This window comes from Acomys russatus, chromosome 3, assembly GCF_903995435.1.
Source record: "Acomys russatus chromosome 3, mAcoRus1.1, whole genome shotgun sequence".
Taxonomy (NCBI): Eukaryota; Metazoa; Chordata; class Mammalia; order Rodentia; family Muridae; genus Acomys; species Acomys russatus.
The window spans coordinates 20,533,842-20,550,771 of NC_067139.1; the positions used below are offsets into that span (position 1 = coordinate 20,533,842).

The 16,930-nt window shown below is 42.4% G+C and overlaps 1 protein-coding gene across 1 annotated transcript in view; it reads right to left on the reverse strand.

The window, feature by feature from the left end:
• F13a1 (coagulation factor XIII A chain) overlaps positions 1–16,930 on the reverse strand; it is a 159,731-nt gene that overhangs the window by 79,796 nt on the left and 63,005 nt on the right. The window contains exon 5 of the mRNA XM_051170126.1: positions 14,801–14,908. Coding sequence (XP_051026083.1) covers positions 14,801–14,908 — 108 coding nt within the window. The remainder of the gene's footprint in view (positions 1–14,800; positions 14,909–16,930) is intronic.

Consider the following 16,930-nt stretch of genomic DNA (forward strand, 5'->3'; position numbering starts at 1 on the left):
AAGGTGAAGTTCCTCAGAGACTATTCCATGGGAAGGTGACCCAGAAAATATGCCCAAGAAGGAAGAAATAGAGCTGTAGGAATTCTATTCTCTCCTGCCTGGCTCCTGGACCTTCGTCCTCTCTGACTTTCCAATGCATTTCTCATTGCCTGGGTAACATTTTGTCTGGAGAAAAAGACATCCAAGCATTGCCTTAGATTTTTCACAGTCAGGATGGAATGATGGGTGGATGGGTAGAGTGGTGGTGCTATTTAGCTGTTTGCTGGCCGGATGTGGTTGTAATGTGGCACTGCCTTCCTGCAATGCTCTTCCACACTCAAATCTGTCATTTATTTCATCACTAAGTGTGTGCCTCTTGAGTGTGTAAAGCCCAGTTGGCTTCTTTTGGGAGCCTTTTCTCTGTCACTGTTCTTGTTCAGCTCACACAGTAAGCTTTGCCTTACACTGCTTTCGGGTTCACCACAAGGTGCCGTGTCATTGGTTTGACCATCTTTGTTCCCATTACCAGATTTCCTGTGCTTGCAAGAACGAAGTTGCCATGTCACCTTGACTGCATTCCTGGGGCAACGATGGAGGGGCACTCAGGGAAGTTCTGCTGGCTGGCTGGCTGACTGTGACATTACTCAGGAGAATTTAGCATTTTCTTCCTATACCAAGATGATGGGCTAGTTAGAATGCCAATGACATTTCGAAGTAGGCAAAGGTCTAACAGTATGTTAGACAGAAGTGCAAGGGACCAGGAGTGACCAAAACGACACTGACAGAGCAAGACGAAGCCTTCTTGGTCTGATGATTCCCTCCAGCACCATGGAAACAGACCCTGTGCTACACTGGAGCAAGAAAAGACAAACACCAGAGCCCAAAGTTGCTCCACCCTCATCTGGTCATTTAATTTCTAACCAAGCCCCCACATCAATTTGAGAGAGGTAAGCGAAAGACTGAAACACACAAACAAGGATACATTTTCGGGGAATAAAAATCTTTGATCCCACCTCACACCACATTGAAAAACCTCAAGATGGATTATAGATCAACATGCAAAGCCCAAGTTGTATTTCAAAAGAAACACGGGGTAATATATTTACATCCTGTAGAAGTCACATATGTCCTAGACAGGCCTTTTTTTTTTTTTTTTTTTTTAAAGCAGTTTAAAGCTGGTAATGTGGCCCAGTACTAGAGCACTTACCTAATACTCATAGGTCCTAAATGTGATCCTCAGAACCACAAAACCAAACAGAAATACATTAAAAATTTGGACTTTATAGGATTTCAAATAATGTTCCTAGGAATGAGGCTGGCAAGACAGTTCAGAGTGTAAAGAAGCTCCTCTGGAAGCCGGAAGCCTGGTGACCTGAATTTCGTCCCCTGCACCCACATAACAGCTGCAGAGAGAACTAGCTCCATAAAGCTTTTCTCTGACCTCCATATAGGACCATGGTGTGAGCCTCCTGCCCTCCCAACCCCTCCGCAATGCATCGTCTGGTGGGAAATAACCTCTGCGTGTATCTGAGAAAAGGTGTGGCTTCAGAATATACACACAACAGCTCTATCATATCTGCATACTAGCCCAAGGGACATGTCCCACGAAAGCCTTCACTTACCAGGAAACTGGGACAGAGGGGAGGGCATCCTACTGGGACTCTAAATGAGAGACGCATGGGAGAATAGCAAAATAAAAGGATACAGAGGGTCCTAGAAATCTACAAGTTGAACAATATGATACGCAGATTTGGGCCCAGGGGTCCCGCTCGAACTAAGGCACCAGCCAAGGACAATACAGGAGGTAAACTTTAAACCCCTTCCCAGATCTAGCCAATGGTCAGAATATTCTCCACGGTTGAGTGGAGAGTGTGATACGACTTTCTCACGTACTCTGGTGCCTCACATTTGACCATGGAGGGGGAGACCTGGTGGCACTCAGAGGAAGGACAGCTGGTAGCCAAGAAGAGACTTGATACCCTATGAGAATATATAGGGGGAAGTAATCCCCCTCAGGAACAGTCATAGGGGAGGGGAATAATGGGAAAATGGGGGGGGGGGAGGAATGGGAGGATACAAGGGATGGGATAAACACTGAGATGTAACAAGAATAAATTAATAAAAAAAAATTTAAAAAAAATCTCTGTAATTATAACACAAACAATCCAGTAATTAAAGAGGTGTTGACTTGGAAAGACATGGCACTGAGAGAGGCATATGAGTGGCCAGATGAGTATAAAGAAGTGCTCAACATTGCTGCATACCAGAGAAAAGTACAACGAAAACACCAACTAGATATGGCCATGTTCACACTAGACTGGGTAAGCTTAAAAGGCTGGAATCGCCAAGAACAGATGAGCCTGCTGAACAAGTAGACTGCTGTAAGTTTCTGGGGGTGTGTGAAACATGCAACTATTCCACACGTATGACTAACTAAGGGGCACCCCACAAAATCAAAGACATGCGTAGTTGGTAACGCACACTCCAGCTTTAGATGTTTACTCCATACATATGTGAATTTGCACATAGAAGAATGGAAAACACTATGCAGGTTGCTGAGAGACAACTGTCATTAATGTCCCACTCAGCTGCAGGCCCTACGTGGAATGATACCAACTAGACAGGCAAGTCGTACCCACGGGTACCTTAGTCCCAGGCCTCCTATAAGGTAATGGACCATTTTCAAATTAAATATGATGTCTGCTAAACAGAAAGGAATTCATGACTGGTCAAAAACCCATCCCTGACCCAGAATACATCTCCAACTGGCAGTTGCTTGCAAAGGAAAAGTTAATTTTCCTCAGTGTCGTCTCACTGGCCATACAAACCACACTTAAAGACTGCCCAGAGGGAGACGTGTTTCACAATACTTTGTCTGGGCATTTCTTTCTCTTTACCTTACAGATCTTTCATTTATATATTTTGTTTGTTTGGTTTTTTGCATTTTCTGTGTGTGCAAATGTGTGTGTGTGTGTGAGAGCATCTGCATGAGTATTTTATACATTTTCTTTGGCTCTTTTCTTTTTCTGTTTATTTGTTTATTTTGTCATATTCTGGTTTGCTTATTTTATCTTACTTATTATTTTTGTTGTTATTTAGATGACACAGAGAAATTATGTAGATTTGGGTGGATAGGGGCATTGGAAAAGAGCTGGGAGGAGTTGGGGGAAGGTAAACTGTAATCAGAAATATACTGCCTTAAACAAACAAACAAATAAATAAAGAAGCAATTGTCAGTTAAAAAGAAAGTCCATGGCTGAGGAGGTCACAGGCCTGCCCGAGTGCTGAAGCTGGGACTGCTGTTTTACTAAATGTACGTGATGTGCCTGTCCAGTTGCCTTCCCCATACCTTCAATTATACACAGAATAGTGCTGTCAGCTTTAGTCAGAGAAGGCTATATCTGCAGTGGTTACTGATGACTGGTCAGAACACAGAGAATAAATGGCTGTTGAGTGTTCAGCCACAAAAGGAACATTCCCATTGTTTCCAAGGCTTGGAGAACATTAGGAAAAAATGCACAGAAAGTGTAAGAGCCAGAGGAAGGGAGAGAGCAGTGGGGAACTGACTTCCAGGCACTCGGTATTGTACTATTGAGTTCATAGCAGCTCTCCATAGTGGGCCTGCTGACATCTTGTCATGGAATGGGGAGGGTCTCTTGGGATTCCACCACTCCCTGAGGATTGATGCACAGAGGATGGCTGAGGAGTGAGAATTTTATTCCCCTGTGATATAGGCATGGGTACGATACATGCTCCTGTAAACAAACTGCTGCCCACACATTAAGGTTTACACAACCTTGATGAGCTCATTGTGTCTCACACACACACACAAAGACAGAATAGAAGGGAAGCTACTTGGGAAGAGGAAAGGAGTTAGTGAGAGTTGGGAGGATGAGAGAAGGTAGAGGGGATGAATATGATCAAATGTACGTATTGTACGCATGTATGAAAATGTCATATGAAACCCATTATTACTATAATCAACATATGCTAACAAAAACCTTTAAAGAGAAAATATCTATTCAGAACGCTCATAGCAGCCATGTAATGGTCCCAAAGTGGAGTCACATAGCAGGTCTATCAACAGGCGGGTGGATAGGTAAATTGTGATGCGCAATATAATAAAATCCTGTTCACAAAGGTAAAGACTTGTGCAAAGATTCATGGAGTGAAGGAAGCCGATCTCACTCCATCTCCATGAGCCTGTGCATGTGAGGCTCCAGAGGAGGTGGGTCACACCCACTGTAAGAACGCACAGCATCAGTCCTTGGCATGCAGGCTGATGAAGAGAAACACAAGGGAAGTCCTGGACACATCTAATTTTTCTAGGGCTGAGTATCATAAAATTTTACTTATATTTATACATTTGATAGCTATGCTTTTTACTGTCTATAATTTCTTTAATCTAAAAATATCTTGTAACTAACCCTATCCTATATAATTCTATAACGAAGGACGTAACTGGCATAACTACTACTAGATGTGTGTGTGTGTGTGTGTGTGTGTGTGTGTGTGTGTGTGTTTGTATGTTCACTCTGACAATGGTAAAAACTTAGACTCATTTTACATTATAACCATTACATCACCACAGGAAATTATTAGCTTGTGTCTTAGTAATGAGGACCTTCATTTGGCTACACTGTTTCTTACTAACCATGTGTGAAATTACTGAATGAGGATGAAGAGGGGAGGTGAATTCTAGCTCCTCAGGGTCCGTTTTTTCCATCACTGTATCCCTACTGTGTGCTATAGAGCTGGTTGGTATAGAGCATTGGTTCTCAATCTTCCTAATGCTGAGACCCTTTAATACACTTCCTCATGTTATGGTGACCGCCCAGCAAAAAAAAATTATTTCATAGCTGCTTCATAACTGTATTTTTGCTGCTGTTATGAATCATAATATAAATATCTGATATGTAATTCTCAAAGGGGTTGCAAACCCACAGGTTGAGAACCAGTGGGATAGAACAAGTTGTCAAAAATATGTAAATGAAAGGAATAGATGTGAGAGGGGCTATGTAGAGAAAGAAGCCAGAGAATGAGACAGAAAGAGAAGATGGGAAGGAAATAGAGAGAGGGCAAAAGATGCCTGTCCTAAGAGGCCCCTAGGCTATGTTGTACTGTAGCCATCTGTCCTGGGGATGTTGGTCCCAGGAGGCGAGAACAGCTCTGTCTGTACAGCTCGGAGGGAGTGCTGAAAAGCAGGCACCCGTGCTTCAGAAATAGCCTGTGTGATTACAAAATAGATGCTGTGTTGAAGCTCATTCCAGGAAGCAATTCAGGGGAAGCAGACATTTAGATTGACTATGATTATCACATTGGAGAGATAGCTTGTAATAAATGTCTGTTTTTCTCAAAAAATATGGGACAACCGGCATAAGAAATGCAACCTCAATAATTGAGAAGCCAAGCTGCTTGCCCACAAATGGAAACTTCATTACTTTGCTGGCTTTTACCATGAGGAAAAAAAAAATGATGTCTGAACAGTTCACTGTCCCTTCTTGGAAGGATTGACTCAGACGGAGCAGGTGACAGAAATTATATCTTTACACCCAAGGAGCTCATGTGCTGTGGACAGAGGACAGGATGAAGGACAGTACAACATCCTGTTTGCAAGGGTGGGGCCAGGCAGCCAGAGGTCCACCTTCAGTGCCGTGACTTTGGATAAGGTCAACTGACTTCCTGTTGCCACACTGTCTCCATCTGCACATTGGTTATTTAAGGAATAGATATGTTTTCTTACAAGTGCGTATGCAGATGTTTCCTGTTAGACAAAATTACACTTTCTCATTGGTTTCTGATAGATTTGTCAGTTGTTTAAAAATCCTTAATAATAACAGTGAGGAGCTCTGATGATGAGACACCCATGCGTATTTTGTTGGGAATGGGTTTTTCCTGACATCCTCGAATCACCCAAATTTCCCTGGTTCACTCTGGATGCATGGGTGTCTCTTACTTTTAGGAAAACCTTGACTTCAGCTTTCACTCTAATTTAGAATCGCGCCATGTTGGACTGTTAGAACATTCTTCATTAATGCCGATCAGTAGATTCTCTAAAACGTACCTGATGATTGGGTTGTGCCCGCGCTGTAGGGCCTCAGAGACTATCCGTGAGCCTGAAGTCTCTAGCCATTTCCACGTGCCAATGCCTCCCCTGATATTTATATACATGAACCGTGGAGGTGGGTGACAGCAATGGTAACAAAAGCTGATAATTTTGAAGGCATCGAACTCTGGGCAGGGTCTCATCCCCTTCAAGGGGAATTCGCAAATGAATAGCAAACGATGAGAACACGATTCCTGCAACACGCCAGTGGGTGCTTTGCCTGCTCTTTCTCTGGCATGGACTCGCATCCCTGTGTATGCACTGATAAACTGGTAGTAATTTCCTCCACCATCGTTGGAAATACTGACCAGCAACTGCACGAGTGGGGAACAAAAATGAGAAAAATACTCATTTTTACTTAATCATGCTTTTTGGTAAATGTTGTTGTTTAAGAAGTAAGGTACATGTATTGGACCACGTCCCCTGGATGGGGAGGCCTGGTGGCACTCAGAGGAAGGATAGCAGGCTACCAAGAAGAGACTTGATACCCTATGAGCATATACAGGGGGAGGAAGTCCCCCTCAGTCACAGTCATAGGGGAGGGGAGTAAGGGGAAAATGGGAGGGAGGGAGGAATGGGAGGATACAAGGGATGGGATAACCATTGAGATGTAATAAGAATAAATTAATAAAATAAAATTTAAAAATTAAAAAAAAAACAAAAGAAGAAGTAAGGTACACATGAGAAGATATGGAAAAGCTCTTTGGTGGAGGGAGGTGGAAGGCAGTGACCACAGGCTTTCTCTGTTGCAGTTCCACCCTAAGGAAGGGGCTTTTGTGTGCTTTAGCGACCAAAGGGAAATTGGGATCTTTCCTTGTACAAATCTAAAAATTCAAACCTAAGAATTCAAATTTCAGGGCTGGAGAAATGGCTCAGTGGTTAAGAGCACCGCCTGCTCTTCCAAAGGTCCTGAGTTCAATTCCCAGCAACCACATGGTGGCTCACAACCATCTATAATGTGATCCGATGCTCTCTTCTGGCCTGCAGGTATACAAGCAGAAAACACTGCATACATAATAATAAATAAATCTTAAAATAAAAAAAGAATTTGAATTTAAAATCTCAAAATGTTCGGGACTACACTGTGGCTGGTTTTATGGCTAGAGAATAGATTCTTTACATCTATTTTTGACTGTGGTGTTTATTTGGAATGGCTCAGGTGTGGAATCCTTAATTTGAACAAATATTAAAAGGTAATCTAAATATTTGTAGTTGAAGTTTATTGCATGGAAATGTTTGATGAACATGAAGCTACCATTCAAGATGGGCAAGGAAACAGCTGAAAGAAAGAAAGAAAGAAAGAAATTAAGAAAGAAAGAAGAAAGAAAGAAAAACACAAAATGAAACACTATTCCCTGTGTAGCTGCTTGGCAACATAGCAAAGTAGTGACGATGTAACTGTGTTTTCATCGCAGATGGAAAAATCTTCTAAAAATTGGAGAGAAAGGGGTGGGGGGTAGAAAAATGAACTGAGTGAGAAGAGCATTCTTTTCAGTTGATCTCTGACAGGGGTCGGGGGCTTAGAGATCAGAAGCTGCAATGCACTTGTCTCGAAGGTCTGAGGACTCTGAGACCCGCCTGCAGCATGGTCAGTTTGATTTACTAGCTGTAGTTCTGACTTTTTTTTTTAAATAGCACCAAAGACTACATAGAACATCGATTGGTGGAAAAAGTTCAATCTTGAGTTAATTCCCTAAAGGCATAGTCAGAGCAAGGCATTAATGGGGATTAATGATGGCACTGTGGCTCGATATCAGCAAAAGACCGTGGTTAAAAATAAACGTGCACACCTCAAGGGAAGCTGGGAAGTCCAGGCTGGCAAAGGTGTGAAGCACTGGAATTCAAAATATGTAATTTTATTGATGTTTGTTTCTTCTTTTTCAACTTTGCAAATTTCTCATTAATGTTAACTTCTTCTTTTTTAAAAAAAAAAAAATCACAATAGATTCAAAATATAGGTTCCTGGGGATTAAAGGACTATAAATGTTAAGACACCATGGGACAACTGTTGGTTGGGAAACCTAATGCTTTCTGGCTTGCAAAGTCAACAGGCCCCAGAGAAACACATGTCAGTGCCCCCTTCCACTCCATTTTCCTCTAGCACATTTGGTAAGCAGCCATGTGCATATAAGACCCACCATGGATAAAGACATTTTGTGAATAACCGCATGCCTATTTTTTTTGCTATCTGGTGCTTGTCAACCACTCCCACTACTCTCTGATCCAACAGCTCAATACTCTGTGTCGACTCCGGGGGAAGGCACAGTTAAATCAAAGAGGATTTTGTTGTTGTTACTGTTATTGTTTCCATGCCATACTATGCTTATTTTTATCAGAAAGTTTTTTGTGTTGCATTGGACTTTGCTACTTACTTGTCTGTTTTTTTTTTTCTATGAGATTATAAGCTCTGTGAGGGCAGAAACTATGTTTGGCTTAGCATCGTACCGCAATGCCCAGATATTGTTGAATGAATGAGTTAAGACTGAGGTTTCACCAGTGTCGGTATCATCACCGCATTGCCATCAGCACCACCATCATCATTACCATTGACCATTCCTACCCTTACTACAAGGACCCTCATCATCACCATCAGTGCCATCAGCACGTGACCACCACTGCAACGCTTATCTTCACATAACTACCCTTACTACCACATCACCACCATCATCACCACCATCATCACCACCATCATCACCACCATTACACCACCATCATCACCACCATCATCACCACCATTACACCACCATCATCACCACCATCATCACCACCATCATCACCACCATCATCACCACCATTACACCACCATCATCACCACCATCATCACCACCATTACACCACCATCATCACCACCATCATCACCACCATTACACCACCATCATCACCACCATCATCACCACCATCATCACCACCATCATCACCACCATCATCACCACCATTACACCACCATCATCACCACCATTACACCACCATCATCACCACCATCATCACCACCATCATCACCACCATCATCACCACCACCACCAATACTACCACCATCACTGTCATTCCCACCCTCAGCCCATATTACCTTTAGCACTATCACTATGACGTCACATCGTCATCATCACCCTTACCCCTACTGTTATCTTCACCACCTTCTCACCATCACTGTCACTATTTTCACAATCACATCACCATTATCACCATTGTTGCCACCTTCACTACAATCATTCTTACCACAGTCATCACTGTTACCACCACCACCATTGTCAGTCATCACCACCATGGCTGCTGCTATAACCACCATCACTCCGAACATATTACCATCATCATTGTCACTCTACTACCATAGCACATTTGGCAACTAATCCTCTTGGAGACCTCTTTCCCAGGGCCACAGGGCCTCTGGCTCCTCAGCTCTTCTAACTTACATCTTTCTTCAATCTCCTCCTTTTTTGAAATCCACCTCTTCTTTGAGACTTGTGTTTTTCTAGGTGGTAGCCACATAATTTGATAGAATAATTGTGCTATTGGCAGCAGTGTACTAGCAGAGGTGCTCTGAAGCAATATGCTTTGAATGAAAGGTCTGGTTCTAGGTCAGCCACTTGTTTCCCACATGACCTTGAATGAAGGGCATCACTTCCAAAGGCTTCTGCTTTCTCATCTTGAACACCCCTGGAGAGTCTTCTAGACCCCATGAACTGATTTTTATATAAGTCCTCTATTGGCAAAGCAAGTGTGCATGTAGGCAGGGCATTTAGGGCTTGAACAGTGACTAAGCAGCCAGGTACCTGCAGTAAGAGAGGCCACTGCAGCAGCAGCTGCTGCATCCCCCTGGGAAGGTGCCAGAGCCAGTCAGTCATGAGCTAGAGGCAGACTTGACAGGTAAACACCAGCAGAAATGAGAGGCTAGTGTCACAGTGGTCCTTTCATTCCAGGATTGCTCTGCTCTTCCTACAACACACCACAGCACAAATGCTTTTATTGTTAGGGTCTCAGAGCTCATGCCCTCTGTGGTTTTAGAATCCATGCCCCCTGGGGTCTCAGAGTCAATGTCTCCTGGAGTGTCAGGGGCCATGGCCTCTGAGGTCTCCAGGCTTATGCTTTCTGGGTTCTCAGAGTCCATATCCAGACGCTTCATTGCAACCTGGGACTGCACCTCAATGTCAGGTGGGTGAAATAAGTTTTCATATGGTGCAGATCATCCTTAGCTCTTCCTCGTACACCTTCCAGCAATTCTCTTGGAGGGTACTGCCACATCAGAAATGAGGCCAATATGTTTAAAGGGAAAACAGATAACATGGAACAATATTTTTGTCTAATTTCCTGGTCCCCCCTTTTTTCCCTCTTAAATAAATCTATGGTATCATATTAGTAAAACATAGCATTTGGTATTTAGGTGATCATGAGTAAAACTTCATCCATGCAAGACCATAACTTCTCAAGCCCAATCCCCAGACAGCAGGATTATAGGAGTTCAGCTTGTTCCTTCCTTTGGGAAAGACCAGCACCTCTCAGCTTCCACATGATCATCAACTTTCCACATGTTCTCATCAAAGAGACACAACAGCAACCAAAAATAACAGGAGGAGATACACTGGATATATTCAAGGGAAAAAAAGAAAAGGAAAATATTACTCTGCAGAACAGAAATGATCTTGCCAATGGTGGCAACGTCAGGTATTTGGCTGAAGAGTCAGAACTTCATTTGAGAGAGGAAAAAGCGTACCCCATCATTAAGAGCCCTCCCCTGCTTCTTCACATGGCAACCGCAGCACCAGAGCCAGCGCTCCATCTCCTGACACAGCTACAGCCTGTCTTGTGCAAACCAACCTACAAGTCTCTTCAGTGAAGAATGGAAAGCAAGATTGAATGAGGGGTACTATGCAGGCAAGAAGAAGGTGTTACTTCCATTCTATACATGGGAAAACTGAGCACAGAGGGGATTGATAATGCTGTCCTAGTTAGGGTGAATTGTACCTACAAGGGGCATTTGACAATACTTCTTTTAAAAAATATATTTTATTAATTTATTCATATTACATCTCAATTGTTATCCCATCCCTTGTATCCTCCCATTCCTCTTGAATGTCATAGCTGGTGTGTTTATGGGAAGGTGCTTCTGAAATTCCCGAGTTAGAGGTTCTTGGACATACACAATCTGTGCAGCAGCCTCTGAGGGTGGATACACTGCACCACAAAGACTTTTATCTGGAAGTTGCACACTTAAAAGCCACATTCATATTAAGCTGTCACTGAACAGTTTGTCATCATCTGTGTCCTTTTCACCTCACTCATAGCTAGTTTCTTGCAATCTCCTTCCCAACCTTAGGTGCCACGACTACAGGAAGTCATTTTGCCTTCGGGAGCTCCAGTCACGTGCTCCTGTGCCATCTCCATGCTTGATTTACTTTCTTCAGGTGCCCAGCCAGAGTCAGGCTGTTCCTTCCCATGGCTTCCAGGAGCAGTTGCTTTTAGGAAATCCCTGCCTGCAATGACTTTGATTATACATGAAGTGGGATAGGTGGTCTTCGTGGTCTTCTGGAAGGGTTTGCAGGCCATATGTATCTCTATTTTCACACATCTGTCCAGTGGCAGGGCTGAGATGCATTTGAAAGGGACATGGAAAATGCTCTTGGACCAGGGACTAAGTGTCTGGGCTTTGGGCCATCTAACTGTGACAAGTAATTTTAGTTGGACTCACCCAGTCTCAAACCTGCTCTTGCCATATTTTCAAAATGTATTGTTTTTACATTTTAAGGTAAAATTTTAACAGAAAAATTAGAAAGTCCCCACACATATACCTTTGTTCTTTACTGAACTTTGTGCTGAAATTCCACTGTGTGTTTCCAGTGATCATGTAGGGTCTGCCCACATGATTATAAAATAGTTGTTTTTTTTTTTTTTTAATGTGTCACCTTCTCGGCCAGTTTTGGATGCTCAGGGTTTCAGTTTTAAAAATCACAATATCTCAGAGACAGTCCCCACTCCCCTTACTAGAAGATCCACATGACACCCAAGTTACTTCCCCCTGGAGGAGCTGCCTCAGGGGCTTCCCCAGGCCACAGAGAAAGAGGATGCACTCAGTCTGAGGCCTCTTGATGTGCTGGAGTGGGTTGATGCGGGGGGGGGGGGTTGATGCAGTGGGAGAGGGGTTCCTCCTTTCTGATGAGTAGGGGAGGGGGATGGGGGAATAGGGAGGGAGGGTGGGACCAGGAGGAGAGAATGGAGGATACTACGATTGGGATGTAAAGGGAATAAATAAATTCATTAATTAGTTTTTAAAATTATGACAGCTGAACATATTTTGCAAAGACTCACAAAGCTATTCTGAGGATTAAAGGAGACAACAGAGGTGAATGGACTTCTTTCCAACTATTGAACTTTCTGTCCTGTAAACAGTAGCGTGGGGAGAACTAAGGAGAAGTGGAGATGTCACGTTACATTGCTTTGGAGCAGTACCTCTGCCCCTTAACATCCAAGGTCACTCCCTCCGGAAAGCAAAGCAACTCCGACCACACTATTCTCTACGCAGTTATCTCTCCAGGTCTGGGCTGCATAACTATGGTGTGTGTTTTTCAAATTAGAACTTTAGATAGAGGATCTTTGGAACTAATGAGATTTTGAGGCAGTGTGTTTAATTCAATCTAACATCTTCCACCTGGTCACATGCAGCCACAGACAGGGTGGGTTGGATTGTCTCCTTCTGCACTGCTTTGTATCAGCCTGTGATTTCTGCATTTGGTGGCAGTACACACAATGGGTGCATACAGTCAGGCTGAAGACCGTGTCATTTTAAAATGCATAAGAGGGAAACGTATCTCAGCATTCTTACAAATTGCTTCTCTCTTCACAGCAACCTGTCACGGTTGCTTCTAAGGAGGACAAAAAACAAGTCATAAGATGAAAGAAGGGAAGTTTCTCTTCCACGTAGGAAACAGAATGAACAGGTACAGGTCCAATGTGCCTTGTACAAGGATGCTCTATGGAGATTCCCAAAGGGTTTACGACAAATCCTCTTTTCATCATGCAATGAAAATCACACCAGGAAACAAAACTACTTATTTATCTTGTTATTTAAATACACATGTCTATTATTTTGGGGTCAGGGATTGAACACCCCTCCCCAGGCTTCACACATAGTAAGTAGATTCTCTTTCTTAGCTCTTATCACTGAGCTGTGCCTCCTGCCCCAAGCTGTCTTTTGACGTTAGGTTGTGCTTTCATTTCGCAAGATCTATCATGTCTTAAATCTCCATGTAACTTAGTTCTTAATAAAATTAAAATCACTATTTTTAGCACCTAGTCAGAATACACATGTTATATCATCCCTGGCCCTGTAATTATGTGTCAACAAAATTGATTGCATTTGGCTCACAAGATGCACAAACAAAAATCAAAGACAAACTTCTTCCAGGGAGCATTTTTTTTAGAAGATGTAGGGGCATTTGCATTTATTCTATAAAATAAATGTGGTCTACAGTAACTGAAAAACACTCTGCTCCTGGACATAGATGCTGCTCATTTACACACATATGGTTGGCTGAGTGCTAGGGATGTGGTACAGGTTAGGACCAGGCAGAGTCCTTTAGTTAATTTCCTGCCCTGGTCCTACCCTTTCCACCCATAGGCTTCTACTCCTCTTTAGTTGTTCCAATGGGGGATCTCTGCATGCTTGAGGATGTTTCAGGATCCCCTGCAGCAAGTAGGGTGAAAGGTAGAACAAATATAGAGGTAGAGTTATTGGACCTAGGTTCTGCCAAAAGATTTACCACTAACAAGCTTCCACCATCCTGTTTTCTTACTTATGAACTGATGTAAGTGACAAATGTCCACTCATTTATCTTAGAAGGTTTCCAGGGAGAGTCAGCACCCACTTCATAAGTGGTAAGGCCCTGCAGTATGGTACCTTTGCATATGAACTAGGATTTCACAAAGTACTTATTTCCTTTACAAAATATTTTTTATTTATTTAGGGGTGTAGTACATATAAATACAAGTGCTCTTGGGGCCTGAGAGAAGGCATCAGATTCCCCTGGAGCTTATGTTACAGATGCTTGTAGGCTGCCTGATGTGGGTGCTGGGAACTGAATGTGGGTCCTCTATACACAGTCTATACTGAGCCATTTCTCCCACCCTAGCCATTTATTTTCTTATTGTTTTCACGAGTGTAAACATGGAGAAAAGTCATGCCTCACCTATCTGTCTGCATTCTTTGATATTTGATTGGTTGATCATTTGATTACAGTCATTAGCATTTTTGTCCTGGTCACTTCTTAAGTCTCCAGACTAGAGATTCTAAGATGCTCAGGGACTGGCAAGATGGCTCAGTGGGTAAAAGCACATGGCGCCAAGCCTGCCAACCTGAGTTCAATCCCCGGACCCACAAGATGGGAGGGAACAACTGACCCCCACAAACTGGCCTCTGAGGGTATACACATGCATGAACACACACATATACATGTATATACATAAAGTATGATAAAAAGAATAAATATTCAGTTGAATGAAGTTATCTATTATCTTGTGTGAAACAAAAGCCACATATAGCTTTGAGTGAGAAATTTCATCTTGTAGCATATGAAAAAGTGAGAGAAGTCAAGAATAACAAGGCGCCATGAACTCAAACCTAACAGATCAAAGCCTGTAAAGTTGTCAATGTTTATTCCAGTGTCTCTTTATGAACTGACCTCTATTATGATGCCAGTAGATTTAGCCATCGGCACGGCCACTTACCATTGCAGAACCAACACGGCTGACTTTGATGGGGTTCCCTCTACCAGAAAGGTCCATCAGGGCTTTGTCCATCACATACAAACAAGCATCCAGGATGCCATCTTCAAACTATTTGGGAGAAAGCAATGAGAAATTAGTTAATCTCCATTCTGCAAAACCAGATGAGCTGTGCGCAAAGATAGAATGCAACCACAACCTACTGCTTAGAAATGTGGAGTGACCACTGATAACCCTTAGCATCAACAATTAAAGAGAAGGATGCATCCTTTTCTAACTTGTCAGTAAAGTAAAGGAAAACAAAAAAGGAAGCCAGAAATATGAACAGAACCATTAGAGAGCCAACATACTCAAGAAGCACACACTGACTCTAACCTCTTTAGGACACTGTACAAGTTCATTAAGATCCTCCCAACAGGTGGACGCATTGCCCAGAGCACAATGATCCCCCAAAGTTACTTGGAAGTCTTAGGCTCTCAAAAGCAGCTCAAGGTTCTATTTTCTCTTATTTCATGATTAGTATTTCTTTTGTAGAGGCCTATTTGTTTTCTAATGAGAGAATGTAAGGGGCATTTGGGGAAGAGTTAGGGGAAAGGAAAGCATAATTAGAATATGCTGTATGAAAAACATCTATTCTCAACTCAAAAAATATATAAGGAGCTTTCAGATACATTACAGGAAGGTACTTCAGGTCCTTCTGGATGGCTCTTTTAGGAGGAGCCCTCATGTGGGAAAGTCTCTGAAGAACCCAGTCCCCTGATGCTTTGAGAAAAGGTGATTTCGAGAGCCTGAATGGGGAAACTTCTTCAAGCAGAGGATTATAGTATCTTACGGGGAGCCTGGGAGCTAGTTCAATTTTCTTGGGGAAAAAAATCTCTCCACAGGTGCTTCTAGAATTTTCTTAAAACAGAGTAAAGGCCAATTTTTTAAAAAATCGCAGCATGAGGAAATTTTGTCTCTACTGTACTATAATACAGTAGAAGATTCCTTTCAATATAGAAACATTAGATGTTACCTACCCAAGTATTGTGACAGAAACTACAATCTTAATGGCTAATTACTACGTAATTGCTTATTAAATCTAGCTAGAATATTGAATATGGTGTATCCTAGAGAGCTGGGATATATGATATAATATAATTTAGGCATAATTATTTTTGTTGGTATATAAATAAATCATTATTTTGGGTCTTACTAAACAGCACATCTCAGTTGTGTTAGCCACAAACCACAGCATTAAGGGCACCATTAGAGCAATCATTTTTTCCCTGAATCACTGCAAACAATTGGTTTGTTCTGTTATTTTATCAGACTGCCCTAAGTTGATGGCCTTGTTGAATAATGGCACAAGGCCCATGCTTACTCAAAGTCACAGTTGCCAGGTACAATCTTACTGTGCTGGGATGTCTTCCTTACTCTTCTTGATTCCTTTTTGATGACTTCTTCTTTTACTAGCTACCTATATAGCATTACATTAAAATCATAAATGGCCTCACACCTGCTGTAGTTTGGAAGTGGTTTTGATTTTCAGAGGAGTGACACTGAGTTGACAGAGCCTTCAGGAGTGAGGCTAATACAAGGTGCTGATGTCACAGGAGCACTGATGCCTTAGATGGGACTGATGCAATCTTAGGGAGCAGCATATAGAGCAGCCTATATGCCCAGCCTGTTATGTGCCTGCTTAGTTCCCCCTTTATTTCTCCATTAAGTTGTAATGGCATTAAGGGGATCTTTGCAGTAGTTGATCATATGGAACTGTCTAATCTGGAAATTTCAACTCCCAAGACAATGAGATAAATAAACCCCTTTCTTTTTATCAAGAATACAGCTTCTGTTTTTACGCTATAGTAACAGAAAACAAAAGATAGTACCTAAAGTCTAGGTCATGAGGACTCAAGACAAGGGTAACAGACAATAAATAATAAAGGCTGTGTGTCATTTAGGAAGAGGTAGGATGATGACTAGAGGGCCAGACGTGAATTTGAGAAAATTCAAGTAACCATAGACTGTATTTTGACAGGACATTAGAGATGCGGATGGGAAAGCCTGAATACAGAATGTAATTCTTAGGGGCCAAAGTGAAGCCAGTCACTAAACTGTAGATGGGGATAAGAGTTCATGATGATGGGATTG